Source organism: Astatotilapia calliptera, chromosome 18 (genome assembly GCF_964374335.1).
Source record: "Astatotilapia calliptera chromosome 18, fAstCal68.1, whole genome shotgun sequence".
In the NCBI taxonomy this organism is placed as follows: Eukaryota; Metazoa; Chordata; class Actinopteri; order Cichliformes; family Cichlidae; genus Astatotilapia; species Astatotilapia calliptera.
The window spans coordinates 10,221,117-10,238,651 of NC_137439.1; the positions used below are offsets into that span (position 1 = coordinate 10,221,117).

General features: G+C 39.8%; 1 protein-coding gene across 2 annotated transcripts in view; it reads left to right on the top strand.

Annotated features, from left to right (window-relative positions):
• Positions 1-17,535, top strand: part of tep1 (telomerase-associated protein 1) — a 38,674-nt gene that overhangs the window by 5,747 nt on the left and 15,392 nt on the right. For both annotated transcript variants that reach the window (XM_026150034.2, XM_026150032.2), the window contains exons 8-32: positions 365-477; positions 966-1,123; positions 1,478-1,587; positions 1,711-1,789; positions 3,823-4,015; positions 4,345-4,621; positions 4,737-4,889; positions 5,054-5,122; positions 5,582-5,700; positions 5,830-5,898; positions 7,399-7,542; positions 7,625-7,916; positions 9,078-9,199; positions 9,352-9,465; positions 9,911-10,028; positions 10,172-10,360; positions 11,175-11,362; positions 11,455-11,614; positions 11,974-12,153; positions 12,257-12,349; positions 12,946-13,081; positions 16,291-16,450; positions 16,764-16,897; positions 16,984-17,072; positions 17,282-17,396. In XM_026150034.2, the coding sequence (XP_026005819.2) occupies positions 365-477; positions 966-1,123; positions 1,478-1,587; positions 1,711-1,789; positions 3,823-4,015; positions 4,345-4,621; positions 4,737-4,889; positions 5,054-5,122; positions 5,582-5,700; positions 5,830-5,898; positions 7,399-7,542; positions 7,625-7,916; positions 9,078-9,199; positions 9,352-9,465; positions 9,911-10,028; positions 10,172-10,360; positions 11,175-11,362; positions 11,455-11,614; positions 11,974-12,153; positions 12,257-12,349; positions 12,946-13,081; positions 16,291-16,450; positions 16,764-16,897; positions 16,984-17,072; positions 17,282-17,396 (3,574 nt within the window). The remainder of the gene's footprint in view (positions 1-364; positions 478-965; positions 1,124-1,477; positions 1,588-1,710; positions 1,790-3,822; positions 4,016-4,344; positions 4,622-4,736; positions 4,890-5,053; positions 5,123-5,581; positions 5,701-5,829; positions 5,899-7,398; positions 7,543-7,624; positions 7,917-9,077; positions 9,200-9,351; positions 9,466-9,910; positions 10,029-10,171; positions 10,361-11,174; positions 11,363-11,454; positions 11,615-11,973; positions 12,154-12,256; positions 12,350-12,945; positions 13,082-16,290; positions 16,451-16,763; positions 16,898-16,983; positions 17,073-17,281; positions 17,397-17,535) is intronic.

A 17,535-nucleotide genomic window follows, 5' to 3' on the forward strand; every position in this document is an offset into this window, starting at 1 on the left:
TGTAAATAATTATATTTTGCTGTTTATGTCAATTTTCTACACGTCTTTGCTGAGCACGGTTGGATGTGCACCTGCTGCTGCAAGCTTCTGTGCAATGGGCTTAATCATAAACGTAATGGATCTCATAGATTAAGCAAAGTCTTTTCTGACCTAAAGGGAAAAGTGCTAAAATATAAAAAGAAAGGACAAGATTGTGAGATCATTTAGTGCAGATTGAGTTGAAAAAGTTCCTGCTAAACAACTGAAAAAATGAATGACTCATTCATCATTTTAATATTGCTTTTGTTCTCTTGAAGAGCCATTTTTCTACTCTTGTTTAAACGTCGGCTATGGCTGCTTTATTTGTGTCTGTGATTGGATGCAGTTGCAGTTAAAGGTGGTGGATAAGAAGCAGAGCGAGTTCAGCATAAAGAAGATGATCAAGAGGCTTCACATCAAAGAACCGGCTGAACACGTTATGGCCATTCTGGGGAAAAAGTAAGACCTGCAGAATTGTGCTTCAGAGTTTGTTTCCTTTCACGTTGCATAAGCACATAAAAAAAACATGTAATTCTCATGCTGTTTAATTATGCTTCGTCCACAAGTCCTAATTTTTTTCTGGTGATTGACACCTTGTATCTGTTTAGTTGTATGTTTACAGATGCTTGTCATCATATCTGTTCGAGAACCATTTATTAAAATCTTTCTGTACTGGCTATAAATGCTGGAGATAGGAAGTTAAAGTCTCGCTAAAAATATAAATGTATGCAGTGTTTTCATTTTTTTGCACTAGAGGTGCATTATCCTTTCTAATTTATAAGATAGCTGGTATGTCTCAGAGAAATGAATTTGTACTCAATTCTTTGTAAAATGCAGCACATTTTTGTTGGAGTTCCTGTTTTGACCCTCTTTGATATTTATTCTTTAGAGAAATGAAGGTAGAAATCAGGTGCATATAAAAATGCAGTGTTTTTTGTTGTCATCAGGTATCCAGCTGATGTGAAGGCATTCACACACAGTGGAATGAAAGGCGTGTGGGACAGGGAGAGAGCTGGGCAGCGAATGAAACTTAAGGAGCCGCAGACGTGGGAACGGCTGCTCAGTATGGAGGGCAACAAGGCCGCCACCTGGGAGAAGCTCATAGGTCTGAAAAACAAAAAGCTTAGGCTTTCTATTGAACTGAACAACGTGCACGGGCTTGTTGACCACAGCAGTGCAACCACTGAATCACTTTACCAAGCACATGATGATAGGAAAAAAAAAAAGCATCATCTTTCCCTCTGTGTGTTCAGTGTGTTTCAGAGGTTCATTCCTTCAAGTTAAAAGCCCTCAATCACTCTTTACAACACATCAATGAATTTTATGTTTAAATTAGTTATTTAATATTTAGTACAGCAGACTTTAAAGTAGACAGAGCATGCGTGTATACATAACCTGCAAATACTCAAAGATAAACATGATTACACACACACAGACAGATAATGTCTCCCCTTCGCAGACACCAAGTCTCTTCCATTCATGGCCATGCTGAGAAATCTGAGGAACATGATTACTAAGGGCATCAGTGAGGCTCATCACAACAAGATCCTCAGCAGACTGACCAATGAGGTGAAACACACTATAAATCTTTATTTTAAAGCATATAAAAAGCGAGTAAAAGATGAGTGAAATTGTTTTGCTGTTGAAATTAGCTCATCAGGTTCTCTGTAACTGTTTGTAATTTGTTTACAGAAAGCAGTTGTTCAGAGCCGACAGTTTCCTTTTAGATTCCTTGCTGCCTACAAAGTCATCATGGAGCTCTACGCTATGGGTGAGATGCACTATAGTGCAAAAAACGTTCCATATTCATTATTAAATCAGTATTAGTCTATATTACATCAAATAGGCTAAAATTTAGATGATTCATTGGAATGTATAATTTGGATCAAATATTGGGTGTAATGTGAGGGGAGGCGGGGTGACCCTACAGTCACAGCTGGAATATTTGGGATTTTTTTTTTTTTTTTTTTTTTTTTTTTTTTGGCCAATTGACTGCTATTGACTCTGCCAAGATAAGATAAGATGACCTTTATTAGTCCCACAGGTGGGAAATTTGTTTTGAAATTTGTTCAATCAGGTGATTAATTGGCACCTTATATTAGGGATGGGAAACAAGAACCAGCTCTTGTAAAGAACCGGTTCCTAGTAGTCCAATTTCTTGGAACTGTTAGTCTGCTTGCCTATCAATTCCCCTGCTATCAGCTGATTTCAGTTCATGTGTCTAAGAAGGAAAAGATTGGCGCAGTCTGCAGCGTAGATATGGACCTTGCTTTTATTTTTATTGCACAAAAGGATGAGAGCACGATGGTAAAGTGGAAACTGCATTATGCTGCTAATAGAACCTCAACTTATTTCAAGCACTTGCGCTGAGAGCATGCTTACACTAAGCTATTCAAAAACCCACAGTGATGTTAAAGCTGAGTGAATGTCAACACAGGCCCAGCAGCCTGACCCTGAACTTCAACAAGTTCACTGATAAGCCGTAAGGCTTCAGCCTCCTTTTCTATTGGTTTTTGTTTCTACAGTAGAATTACTGTGGTCATCTCTGCTGGTTTTCATCATTGCTTTGTGTTCATATTTAAATACTAAGAGAAAATCATATGTGTGTCATTATTAGGATAGGGATTTGTGTTTGTATGTGGGGCTCTAGGCTAAGGTTTATGCTATTAACTGGTTATTATGTGACAGTGCGTTTCAGCATGAAAGTTGCACGAAAGTAACGGAACGAGTAGTATAATGAATTACTTAATTGCTCACAGGAGAAGGTAACACACTGCATTACTTTTAAGAAAAGTGTTCTGTGTGATATGTGTAATACATTACATTTTTAAATAATGATCACAACACCATTTACAACGAAGACAGCAAATACCTCCAACATTCACAAACATTTGACCGCAGAGCATGCAATTTATTTGCAAAAATGCAATGTCTTTGACATACTGCTTAGAGATGGTGGTGGCTCTCAAAGCAGAGCCAATGAAAATCACTAAGAAATCAAATTGATAATTGATATTGACAATGGAATTGCAATTGCTGAATTCATATCAGTTCTGATCTGGTTAGGGCCTGTGCTATAGGGCAACTTCAAGCTTTTACTCCCCAAAACCAAATTGCAGCATTATTTGAAGTGAGCCCTAGGACCATCTCCAAATTGAAGGCTAAGTTTCAACGGTGGATGTCAGAGATGGGCCATGAAGAGGGCATCCCAAGAAGACAACAACACAGGAAGACAGTTTCCTCATCCTGGCAGCACTAGGAACTGTAGGCAGTCTTCTACAGTCTTGGGGGCCAATTGGGAACAGCCAGTCTCTAGTCTGAGAGGGCTGCCATGTCTGCCCTTTACTGTTAGGCCCAATTGTACTGATGTCTGCAACATGTGGACTGTAAGTAATGAGTTTACAATCTGAATCAACTTCAGGCATCCAATCCAATAAACTACACCAAGCAAGAGTCAATAGCAGAATAAGCTGTTTGTGATTAGCAGAGAAATTTTGGGAGGTTACTCAACTCTGCTGCTCAACCCACAAATACGTTTTCCTTACAAAAATAGGACCATTTAAAGTGAAATAAACCGGCTTTCCAACAGTTTAAGATTTATTGCCAAGAGCATTGTTACAACTAAGAATTAATCGGCCACACAAATTTTCATACTTTTTCTGCTAAGTTTATGTGACCAGTTTTAAACTAAAATATGTCAGCAAAATGACACAAAACTTAACCCTCCATAGATGAGGTGTAAACATCTGTGAAAAACAAAAAAACACACATAGCACTTCTCCTTTCAATCTTTTTTTCTTTTAGCCTCTGCAGTACAGCAACAACTACCCTCTGCCAACAAGATCCTGATGGACATCCTGAAGAAGATTCCCAAAAGCCAGCGCTTAAAGCGGCTGACGTGGGAAACGACTAAAAAGAGCAGGATCAGGCTGACACTCAGGGTGCCGTTTATCTCTCGAATGTATAGAATGAAGAAGGCCCAGCTCATAAAAGCCAAGTATGTGAATGTTATTTTTGAGTTGGTGATAATTACTTTTCCTTTTAGCTTTAGTTAATTTTGGAAAAAAACAAAAACATTCCTGGTTTGCTAATCTTTACACTGCATTGTTTGGATGTTTTCTATATATAATTTGCTTTTGCAGTGATGCACAGGTTACAAAAGCATCACATGAAGAAAATGTAAATATATACTGCCACAAAATTGCTTATAATGACATCGAAAATGTTTTTATGTTGCAGATCGGTTCAGATTAAAATGTATTTGGTAGTGAGAAAAAGAATCAATCTGCACAGAGTGTAAGACTAAAGTTTTCTGTATGTGTGCAGTCAGAGGAACTACACTGCTGCACTGTTGGACCGTTACCGTAAAGCTCTGGAAACTGCCGTTCAGATCTCCTGTCGTCACAACGTGCCTCCGCTCCCTGGACGGACACTTATCCTGCTCTCTCCGGGCATCTATTACGATCAGTCTGCGATCAAGAAACTGGACTTCTGCCTGCCTCCTGACCCAGAGGAACAAGAAAATGAAGAAAAAGAGGCAGAAAACCCAAAACCGAAACGCAGGAAGACGAATATCGAGGATCATGACAAACTCACTCCAAGTGTAACTCCCTATATTTTTATTTATTTATTTTTTTGTGTCTGGAAAAAGTTTGGTATATTAAAATGACGGAGCCTGTTAACCTCTCCACCCATTTATTTATCATGTATCTTGACAGAAGATAGAGGTTGCAGTTTTGCTCGCTCTGATGATCTCCAGCAGTACAGAGGATTGTGAGTTGTGCATAACTTATTCCAATCAGTGGAAAGAAGCAAAGCTGAAGTCTGATGTCCTGTTGGAAAATGTCAGAAGTGTGCTCAAGCAAATAAAGGTCCATATTCTGTTATAGCATCTTAATCTTTATTTGTTTTTGATTTGAGAAATGAAGATTATTGCTATTAGTATTGTTCTTAAACCAAGCATGGTAAACTATACTTATAGTTGTTGATAGAGGACAACTGTGCAAACTGCTATAAAGTTTGCTTTCTTTTGCAGAACATTTATGAAGACAACTCTGAAGAATGTGACACAGCTTACTTTGACAGAATATTAAAGAGCAAAAAGGTTAGTTTTTTTTATGTGTAGTTTGTGATGATGCGTTTGCCTGCAGAGGTGTAACACAGGAGTTGTTTTCACCTACACTTTCAGTTTTCTGTTTCACGCTTTCACTAACATCTCTCTGAACTGTATTTTCTTACTCTCTGCCATATCGTTTTGAGCTATTTTTATAACAAAAATATTTAATATGATTAGTTTTTAAATAATCCTGCTGTATCCCTACTGTTAACTTCACTCCTTTCACTCGCAAACAGCAGCTTTAATAATAGACTTAAGTTACTGTTTTCATTGCCTGGATGGGTCATGAGCTTTACAGTTGCAGAATTTTTCGTGCCTGTACATGGCACAGATGAGTATCTACAGCTCCTGTAAGAAGGTGGCACAGTACTGTTTTTCTGCCTGCTTTTCAGGTTCACTCACATAAGTTTCTTTCTTAAATTCACTTAAATACTTTTGAAACCTCAGGTGAGCAACATCATCGTGCTGTCTGAGTCCTGGCTAAGTACAGAAGTCAGCTTTGTCATCAGGAACTACAGGACGGAAATAAACAGCAGTTCCCTTGTAGTGCACATTTGTTCAGATAGGTAATGGTGGTTTTTTTGTTTGTTTGTTTGTTTTTATTTATTTTTGCTGTTCTGTCAGGAACAGCAAAAACGGTCATCACTGGGATGATAAAACTCAAATATGCAATAATTTGCAATGTTTGGTTTTAGTGATGGAAACTCAAAAACCCTCGACAGGAACCACATAGTGCTGACAGGCTTCAGTGAGCAGGTGCTGAGGTAAAATGCATAATTTTTTATTATTCATATAAACGATATAAATGTTGCATCCATTGGCACAGTAAGGTGTTATAATAATATTGATAACAACAAGCGTTTATTTCACTTGATGTTTAGTCATCGTTCATCTTTTAGCCAATATGATTATTTACTTTCTTGCCACAATGAAACCATTGATGCCACTTCTATATTTTTTTGGTTGAGTGTGAAACTGGAATCAACAGCTGGTTAGCTTAGCTTAACACGAAGCTGGAGAAAAAGAGCCTCTTGAGTAAAATGTAATATCACATTTGTTTAATGTCCTGAAAAACTAATAATAATAGCAGCAGGTTACTCTGTTAAGCCATTATCTCAACACTATTATTAGAGTTACAGTGGAAAGATGCAAAATATATGGGAAGAAACATCATAAAACTCCAGCTAGGACCTGTACTGAGCACTCACTGTTGAAGATAAGAGATAAGATAAAACTTTATTAATCCCTCGGGTGGGTTCCTCTGGGAAATTCGGTTTCCAAAAGCACAGCACCGACAGAAGTTACAGTTACAGAATATTATATATATATATATACACACACACATATATAAATACAGAGACGTATATAAATAAAATATACGAAGGGGATAAATAGAATAAATAGGAATAAAAATACAAGTGAATTGCACATTTCATGTATTGAGGTCTATTGCACCATTGACTATTAACAAAAGTATTGCACAAAAGGTATTGCACAGTGAGGTGAAGAGGCACTACAGCTTAGTTGTTCCCCCCTCCTTTGTCCTCCTGTTTCCCCTCCCTCTCCCCTCCAGAGAGGAGTTAAACAGTTTGATGGCGTGTGGGACAAAGGAGTTTTTAAGTCTGTTAGTTCTTGTCTTGGGGAGAAGCAACCTGTCACTGAACAGACTCTTCTGGTTGTTAATGGCCGTGTGCAGAGGATGCCCAGCATTGTTCATAATGTCCAGCAGTTGTTTTTAGTGTCCTTTTCTCTGCCACTGTCACCAGAGTGTCCAGCTTCATGCCGACCACAGAGCTAGCCTTGTTTGTCAATGAGGTTTGTCAATGTGCTTCTGGAAGCAGGTTTTGCCACATCACAGGCATCTGGAAACACCTCGAGGAAGCATAGTTAAATGAACTTTTATTTTCATCCTGATGTGAAAATTGCACGTTTTCAGCAGTTAAACCAATTTAAAAGGATACTTATAAGTTTTGGATGAGATTAAAGCTTATAAGGATTTTTATTGTATGTAATGACAGAATATAAGGTTTAAAAAAGGTTTTTCCACTGGAACGTCCAGTGATGAAGTGGAAGGGGCAGCTGGTCACACCGAAAGTGTGCCCCTCCCATAGACAGAACCTGCCTTTAGTGTTCCTTTGTTTCTAGTTGTCGCTAAACTAAGATGACCAGCTGCATATTATTGTATGGATACAACAAAAGTTTATAGTTATCAAGAAAGTCAATAAATATTTCCCCCCCAATCCTTTTTTTCACTATTTGACCAGGTTTGTGGCAGAGAGAGGATCTTCCAGGCTGCTCGATCACGTGGAGCATTTGGACAAATTATATAACATTCCTCCACCAGAGGGGGGTCAACACTCTCAGACCACGAGCAATCTGGTCTCAATACCAACAAGCCCAAAATTAAGGTATGTTTTACATTTTAAGATGTTTTTTTTCCTCCCTATTTCTCCTCATTAGTTTAACTGTAGTTCCTCCCTCCATCCTCAGATGGCAAGGTGTGCGGGTGTTCATCTCCTCCACATTCAGAGACATGCACTCTGAACGCGACATCTTGGTGCGGAGCGTCTTCCCAGAGCTACGCCGGCGCGCTGCATCACACTGCCTCTACTTGCAAGAGGTAGAACTGCGTTGGGGTGTGACAGAGGAGGAGTCTGAGCGGGCCTCAGAGTTATGCCTGTCAGAGGTGTGTCGCAGCCAGATGCTGGTGGGAATCCTCGGGGAGAGATACGGTCAGGTGCCCCCCAAACCTGACCTACCAGACCTCCCACAGTACAGCTGGGTAAGACTTATGGAACAGACGTAACAGGACAAGCTCTGTAAATGTGACCGGGAAAATACTGGAAAGTACAGAACAAACAGAAAAATATTCTGACCAAACCTGTCACACCGACACTAAACTTAAATGGATTAAGTTATGATCTTTTACAAGAAATCTTTGTAATAATTAAGGAAATGACAGTTGAGTCTAACAATACAAGAATAAATTATAATCCTATATTCCAGACATTAAACAACCAGACTTCTGCCTACATGAATTATAACATTTGTAGAAAATGGTACCAACTATCTTACTAACAACTTACTTTATGCCATATTTATATACATATAAAATTAGATGTTAAATTTTAGATAACAAGAGCAACATATTATAAAGGCAGTCTCTGTGAGAACCAGTTTGCCTCAAAGTGCTTTATATTGTAAAGTAAAGGCCCTAAAATATTACAAAGAAACACCAACAAGCACGGTGGCACGGGGGTTAGCACTGTTGCCTCACAGCAAGAAGGTCCTGAGTTCAATTCTACCATCAGTCAATGGTAGAGTCTGTGTGGAGTTTGCATGTTCTCCCCGTGTTTGCGTGGGTTCTCCCTGGGTACTCCGGCTTCCTCCCACTGTCCAAAGACATGCACTTAGTGGGGTTAGGTTAATTGAGGTCTTTGTCTATGTGTTAGCTCTGTGACAGACTGTACCCTGCCTCTTGCCCTAAGATAAGCTCCAGCTGACCCTGAAAGGGATAAGCGGAAGCAAATGGATGGATGGACCAACAAGCACCTGATCCTCTACAAGGACAAACTTAGTGACTGTGGGAGGGAAAAACTCTCTTTTAACAGGGAAAAAATCTCAAGCAGAACCAGGCTCAAGGAGATAAATTAGCACAGTAATTAACTTCATTGATGATAGATACTTCGATAGGTGTTTAATAACTTTATATAACTATTGTGAAACGCGTGAACATTCATATTAGTGATTACATGAAGGTTAAGAAACCTAAAGTGCTGTAGTAGTGCATAACATATAACATTAGAGACAAAAACATCAAGCATAACAATAAATGTGTCACATACCTGACATGTTAAGATGTACAAACTAAATTTAATGATGACTTTTGTTTTAAGTTATAAATCTGAGTTGAAATGAAAGATGAATAATGTATTCTTTGCAGCTGGCCTCAGCCCCAGCAGGTCTGTCCATCACAGAGATGGAAATCCGTCAGTTTCAGGCTCTTTATCCCGACGTAGCACACCAGCGAATGCTTTGCTACTTTAGAGATCCGAACATCATCAAGTATGTATTTTAATATTTTAATTTGATGTTTTTATACATTTTATACATGTTGGGTTTTTGTTTTTTGGGAGTTGATTTAAGTATAGCAGTCCAACAGCAGTATAGCAGAAATGCATCACATTACTTTATCCAGTATTTCTATTGGTGTTCAGTTCAGTTCCTGTGGCTTGGAGATCACATTTTGCGCCTGAATCAACGGACGCTGCACATAAAATGGCCTCTCTGAAGGGAAGACTCTTGTCCGGTGATGTCAAGGTCACAGAAAAGTGAGTCGTCTCAATCATGCTTATAGCACTAAAGCCATAATCTAAGTAGTTTAAAAGTATGCTCTTTCACTGTATGCTCTCTGCTTTTGTTTTTTGGTCTTAAATGTTATGTTTGTACCAAAGTTAAAAGCCTTAAAAGATGAGCAGGTAGGGAAAAGGTCTGCAAATTGCACCAGTTGTATTTTACTTATTTATGTGTCTCACCCCACAGACCATAATAAATAACTAATAAGTTTGATGTGTTGATGTTAATTATTGTCAAATTAGAGTCATAAAGGACATCTTTTATATGAACAGAGTCGCCTGGAAATGTCCAGGTTTCTGTTCGGATCTCTATTGGATAAATTAAATATTTAAATTAAATTTAATAAGAAAATTAACTTGTTTTGTTCCTGCTTTTCAGTCCTGAAAAAGTCACATTTCACTAAATTTCTCTGTGGTATAGTTATTCGTGTGAGTGGGGAGGCGTTGTGGATGGGAAACCATATCTGAAAAACCTGGAGGACTTTGGCAACGCTGTGCTGGAGGACCTTTGGATGGCTGTCAAAAAGCTGTTTGTCGACGTGAGTCTGATAAGCTCTGATTTTGCTTGTAGAGGTAGAATCTTCTGATATGATCCACTTCAGTATCTTTATTCTTAGATTTTCTTCAATGCTGCACCTTACTAATCGACTCAATAAACACTTCATAATTATACATCTCACAGGAGGCTGAGGAGGCTGAGGCTGCATCAGAGGTGTTGGAGCAGGAGGTCCACCAGGAGGCGATGCAGAGGCAGTTTTTTGGCAGGTCGAAGCTTCTGTCTAACGCTGTGGATTTGGTGGAGCAGGCCCAGACCAAAGGAGGGATGATTGTGGTGGAGGGAGGACCTGGAGAAGGAAAAACTGTCTTCATGGTAAATTTCTGAAAGACTTCTAACCTGCTGCATGTGTAGGAAGTGGACATAATGAAAGAAACACCACATGAAGGCATCAAAATTGATTATGGCGTCTGAACTTTTTGAATGTTTTAGAACGAGGTAGATTTTCTGGCATTTTTGCTTGTAACTAATTGATTAATTGATTGGGAGTTTCCTCTCCAAGTTGCATAACAAGCCAACAGTCATTTATTATCTTGTGCACTTCTCAAAGACTCAAGCTCAAAATCTCTAAAAACACATAGTTAGATTTTTAACCTGTAACCTTTTAGGTAAGGAAAGGTTTCATTCTCTCTACCAGGCAATCCCAATTATCATAAGAGGCCAAACATCTTCAGATTTTCAGATGAACGGAAATGAAAAGAAATGCGTTTGAGTTCACGTACTTACTTAGTCTTTACTTTCCAGCTAATTTTCCAAGCGGGCTTTTTAGAGCAGCGGTCCCCAACCCTTTTTGTGCCAAGAACCGGTTTATGTCCGACAATATTTTCACGGACCGGCCTTTAAGGTGTTGCAGATAAATTCAACAAAATAAAACCAGTACCGGTATCAAAAAAGGAAGATTTATTCATAACACACGGGAAAAGACCCAAGGAAACCGAGTTAACGATAAAAACGATTAAAAAAATAACCATAAAACCCCCGAAAACCATAGAGTTCACACCCGACCCTCAACTCGAACTTTGTTTCTTGATATTTTTATTTTGTTTCATTATCTTTTGAGCTGGTATTCAGAGCTCATATGGTCAAATATATTCTGGCCTAAATGTAAATTTATTGTTTCCACACACAGGCTGCTCTAGCTGAGGCCCTCAGGACTGGAGTTAAGTCCAGGAAAAACCTCGTCTGCGATGTAATCTCTTACTCTACAGCCGCCAGCCAATCAGCACACTCTGTGGAAAAACTCCTTCGGTGTCTTGTTAAGTGGCTGAGAAAGATAAAGGGCACAGAGGAGGAATCGCCTTTTCCTCACTCGTATAAGTAAGTAACTTTTTGGTCATGTAATCTGTTCCCTTACAGTGGTTTCCAGCTGTCTGTTTCATGACCGATTTTTTTTTTTTTCCTTTTCTCAGAGATTTGCTGTCAGAGTTTCACTCCACATTAAGTAATATAAAGAGGAACAAACCTCTGGTGCTGCTAGTTGATGGGGCAGATCTTGTCCAGGATGGCAGAGGTCAGGTCAGCTCTGATTGGATCCCACAGCAGCTTCCACGGGTCACCTGGGGAGAAAAGGTGCTTCATCACACATAAAAAAATAGCAAAGATTTGCAACTCGGATACATTTATTTCAAGGGACCTGCTGCAATTTTACTTATTATAAGTTCAGATACAGCCCATGTTAATCAAATAGATCCTTTTATCCTCTGGTGTGCACAACTTTTATTTTGCATTAAAATATTTGAAAGTTGATGACCTGCAAAAACGAAATCTTATGTGCAGGCGATAAACTCTCCATAATTTTTTCATCCCTGTCTTCATAAACTTTTTTTTATATGTGTAATGTGCAGGGCTGCTCATCCATTTATTTACTTTCGTTACAGTATGTTTCAGTTTTAACTGCACTTAATCTCAAATAATCCTGGTCTTAACAGGGTGTCTGTTTGGTGGTGAGCATCACGTCTAAAGCAGCTCTGTTACAAACACTAACCAAGAAAAAAGGGACGCTCCTGTTTACGCTGGGACAGCTTACCTTGCCAGACCGAAAGGAGATCGTTCAGAAGGAACTGGATGCATTTGGCAAGAAACTCAGCGACTGTGCTTTCAACAACCAGGTTCTTCTTATGATATCTTTGAATTCAAAACATTCTCTGGATGGTTAAATTTGTCTTTTATATCCATCTTTACACTATGTCATGCTTGTGTGTGTTTGTCCAGCTCCAGACACTAATATCCAAGAAGGGAGCAGTCAGTCCTCTTTACTTGCACCTGGCTTGTGAAGACCTGAGGAATTTTGCTTCTTTTGACAAGGTTCAAACTCACTGCTTTAGCCCCCTTCTCTCTGGTATTTTAATTTATGTGACAATTTTAATCTAACACGTAACTACAATAAAGGTAATAAAGAAATGCTGAAATATTAATACAGTGTTTGGTGGAAGATTACTAAAATACTTGAATATTTATTTAATTTTACATATAGGAACATGGAGGTGGGTAGAAAAGTAATTTAACCAGTAAATCGACACATTCACACTCAGCTCTCTCTTCCACAATAAACCAGTGCAGGATCTGCTTGACTGCAAATGAACTGTTGTGCAAATTATTTTGCTTGGTATATATTTCCTCTAAACTTTAGACTTCATTGTCAGCCTCCATATCTGTTCCCACATTAAACGGTCTTCAACTTGCCGGCTCCTTATACCATGTGATGTCCAGTAGTCCATTAGAGTAACCAACTGCCAGGAGAATTTGTTGTTTACCTGTTTGCCCTTTATCCTGCCACCTCCTGTGTGCAGAGGTAGCTTCTTATGTACACACTAGTTGCATCCTATATTTAAGAAAAGGCATCTTTGTACATCATTGTCTGGAGTTCATGTGTGAAAGCGGCTTCTGTGTTTGCGTCCTAGCTGAAGGAGAGCCTGCAGGACTTGCCGCAGTCTCTGAGACAGCTGGTGCAGTACAGCCTGCAGAGACTCTGCTCACAGTACAGAGGCATGCTGGGACTCCGCTGGGCCCTGGCTACACTCACTGTCAGCACCACAGGTATGATTGATGTCCCAATATCATATGTTAACTGCACATTTATTCTTGAATAAGAATAGATAGTAGGGGTGCAACAATACACAAAATTCACGGTTCGGTTTGGTTCGATACTTTGGTGTCACGGTTCGATATTTTTTCGATTAAAAAAAAACGTTCATGCCTTTTTAATTTGTCATTTATTAAATTTTCACGGCACATTCCGCACCACATCTCTGTGCGTTCATCATTTGTTTGAAGCCAGCTCACCTCCTGCAACTACTTTTCCGAGAATACGTGCTTCTTTTGTGGTTCGGACTCCTTCTGACATTTCTTTGGAGGTAGAGGAACATCACAGTAATTGCTTAAAGGAGCTTGCTTCTTCGACATCTTTAAGAGTTCTAAACAAATGTCTGTCCTCCTCCTGAAAATCTTATGTATGCAAACACGCGTTGCAACTTCTTATCTTGTGCCCATTTTTTTATTTTGACAGCGAATGCGCACCTGCGGACCACTTATGTGCAGCCCTGGTTATTTCGCTTGTCATATTGCAGCCACAGAAATTATTTTGTCCATGAAACCATAAAGCTGCACTTTCTTTTTGCCTTACAGTCTGATTTGTCATAACTTTTCCGTTTTGTGGCAAGCTTTTCTTTGGCTGTCACTTCTTCACCCTGACCTGTCTTACTTGGCTCAGCAGAACTAAAATATTGTGGTGAGCTCAGACAACGAGGAGACTGAGGTATCGTTTGGTCTTGCTTCCCGTGAGCTAGCCAGGGAGCACAGCCGTTTATTGACATCTGCAGAAGAACACTGCCGCTAGCTAACTGCTCAGCGCGGCAACAGCACAGCAACAACAACACACAGGGCGCCCTCTGACCCCGGAAGAACACACCGTCGCAGCGAGAGGGCGTCACCCGTCACTATGGCAACATAAACAAAACATAACTGTACAAACAGAACCCCGAACAGCCCTGACCCGCTACATAGCCCCCACCTAAGGGGTCAGTCGTCCCCGACGACCCCATTACCCCACACAAAGTCCTGCAAATGTCCAGGTGCCTTCTTTTGGCACACCGGCCGGTCACAACCGGCGGGGGAAAAGTCACTCGGGTCAGAACATGGGGTGCCACCATCATCCCACTTCTGACACCAATGTGGCGAGCTCAGACAACGAGGAGACGGAGGTATCGTTTGGTCTTGCTTCCCGTGAGCTAGCCAGGGATCACAGCCGTTTATTGACATCTGCAGAAGAACACTGCCGCTAGCTAACTGCTCAGTGCGGCAACAGCACAGCAACAACAACAACAACACACAGGGCGCCCTCTGACCCCGGAAGGACACACCGTTGCAGCGAGAGGGCGTCACCCGTCACTATGGCAACATAAACAAAACATAACTGTACAAACAGAACCCCGAACAGCCCTGACCCGCTACATTATGTATCCTGCTGCTTTTACACACGCACTCGCATAACGCTCAGCGATTCTCTGCGCGATCAACCTCTCACATGTTTAAGCTTGCTGCGGGAGATTTCACTTGTCATGTTTGCATAGTAAGCTAACAATTGATAAGACTATGTCAGAGGAATTGGTGCGCAAATTATCATCACTCACCAATCAGTGCTGTCGCTCTCTATACACAGTTCGCAGGATTGCAAAGTGAAAGCAAAAAACAAGCGCAAATTCAAACGCGATTTCAATATGTCACATATTGACAGTGGCTCACCAATGCCAATGACATAATTACCCAGCTACATTTCCGAAAGAATGCAAAACCATTGACATATATTTTTCCTTCCTACGATAGCCTGACGGGCAGGGCAGAGATAGATTTTGGTAGCCCGACTGGAAAAATCGGGATGTCGGCGATTTTGCGAACCCTGTATCTGATTGAGGAATCACTCATCTTTGGAAAAGAGTTTATTACAGAGAAATGGCTCTTTCCAAAATAAAAGCTATACTATACGCTTCTTCTGGGCTATATTCTCAGCAGCATATTAAACATATCAGGTCCCCATAAGAAGAATCATGTGCTAACGGCTGTCTAAATGACTCGGGTAAAGTTTGTAGCATGCGTGCTTGTTGTTTTTGTCTGCTTCCACTTGTCTTTGCACTAGGATGATGTCGGTGTAAATGTGCAGTCATATTTGTTGTGTTCCCACTAGTGCTGTCAGCGTAAATCTGGTTGAAATGACGTTAACGCCACAACACGGCCAACACCTTAACAAGCTAACTGTGCTAACACACTAGCTCCCACCCATGTAATTGAGCATTGCGTGGCACATCCAACATACTGTTTTACTTTAGTCCATGATGCGCTTACCTTCAGGGTCATACCTCACATGAAAACCAAAATAGTTCCAAACGCCAAATCTGAATGAGGGTGGGGGAGGTTCAATTTGCCATGTTGCAAGGAGAGCTTAACTTCTGTCTCGCTAGCTTGCCCTGCGCTCAGTGAATCTGCTTTCGACTACTCCGCCTAGGCTGCACTGTGGAGCGCAGATCCACTGAGCGCTCAACACAGACAGCATCGTCAGAAGGAAAGTTGATAAAATAAATATAAAATTTATTTTGTATTGTTCGATACATATGGGTACCGAACCGAAAGCACTGTATCGAACGGTTCAATATCGATACGAGTATTGTTGCACCCCTACAGAGTACATACACGGTGTAAAATACAAATTACTATCGTATCATCATGTTTTTACAACACCATAACTTTTACCTCCACTCATCAAAGTTAAATACCTCCACCTTTGGAAATTTAATTGTAAACTAAATATGAAGTAGTAACTTAGTAAACAGAGACATTCATTGAAATTCACCATTTTCCTCTTTCTATCTTATTAGTCGCCTAATAACCTCTTTTTTTGAGGTCATTTATGTTTGGATACAGCGTCAACTCCACACTTAAACTGTTTCACAGGCTCTGTCCACACACAGAAACACAAATCTTTTCCTGGCTGTATACACATTGAATGCAGTGTACCTTTTATAGTTGTTGCCTCAGACTTTTGGAAAACACTTCAAATAAGATGAAACCTTATTTAAAAACTTGTTGCTGTTGTTGTTGTTTTTAATAATAATAACTTTAATAAATCTCATCTTATATGTATAATAGCTCAATCAATGTTCATACACTCCTTCTAACCAGAAGTCTGATTTGAGGAGTGAGCGTAAACTAAAGTGACCTACTCTGCCTCAACATTTCCTCCTTTTCATCCACAGGCCTGAAGGAGAGAGATTTATACTCTGTGTTGAACACATGCAATGATTTGTCTTTACGGGATGGACAAGTCACATGGCAGGAAGTGCTGCAGTTGTCCAGAGAGCCCAAAGGACGCATTCCTATGGCAACCTTCACCCGCATAGTGCAGAGTTTACAAAGGTATAAGCCCAGAGCATATAAGCATATTATTTAAGTTTTATGACATATTACGTTGTGTTCATGGAAAAAGAGGCAGTGGTCTGTGTGGTTTCTTGAGATTCCTTTAATAATTCATAATACTGTATTGTTATTATGTAATTATTTGCATTCTCTTTCTTTACAACTCAGATATTAATAAGAATAAACAATATCCTTTATTTTCCCTTTTCTTCCCTTTAAGTTTTTGTCTCAGGTTTCGATCAGAGTGTGTTTAGAGTTTTAAGCCATATTACAAAGTTTTAAATAAGCATTACACTTGAATCTTTTCCTGCAGTCTGATTGGTCCATCTCATTGCCACAATACTGACGACCTGCTGGCTTTAACCAATCCGGAGGTGAAGCAAGCCTTTGAGGACTTTTTTCTCCCCACAGAAAGTGACAAAACCAGAGCTCACCTCACACTGGCAGGTAAAGTACTCATAATTAGCTTTTAGTACACTGAGTGTAAACCGCTGTAAATGTATTGGTGAGTTTTTTGGGGTTTTTTCCCACAGCTCATCTGTGGACACAAGCTGACCCTCGGGGCCAAAATACCTTCCTTCATTGTGAAGCCAACTCTATCACGCACCTGCCTTCTAGCCTGGTTAGGAATCTTCCATCATTAATTCATGCTGCGCAACATGAATATTAATAAAATTCAGCAAAAAAAACAATACAGTAATTTATTATAATTACCGCAGATAAAGCACAATATATTGTATTGTATAAGTCCTAATCTTGTGGGAATCATAGCTACAGTTGATATTTCTTGAAGATTTTAACTTCTCACTGCTTTTGTTTGGCTTTGTTTAGATTCAAAGTGGACAACTGGGGGAACTTTCTTTCCTGCTTTCCAGCTATTATTTCCTTTACGCTAATGTGCGCCACGGCTTCCTGCACCACCTCCTGGAGACATACAGCTGGTATGGTGAGTAACTTTCTGAAGCCTGTTAGGTGGGTTTCCTTTTAAACTTTTACATCTCTTCTGTGTGCAGCTGTGTATATTTTAAAATGTGTTTTTTTGAGATTACACTCCTCAAAAATTCCTGATATTTATATCCTGTAAT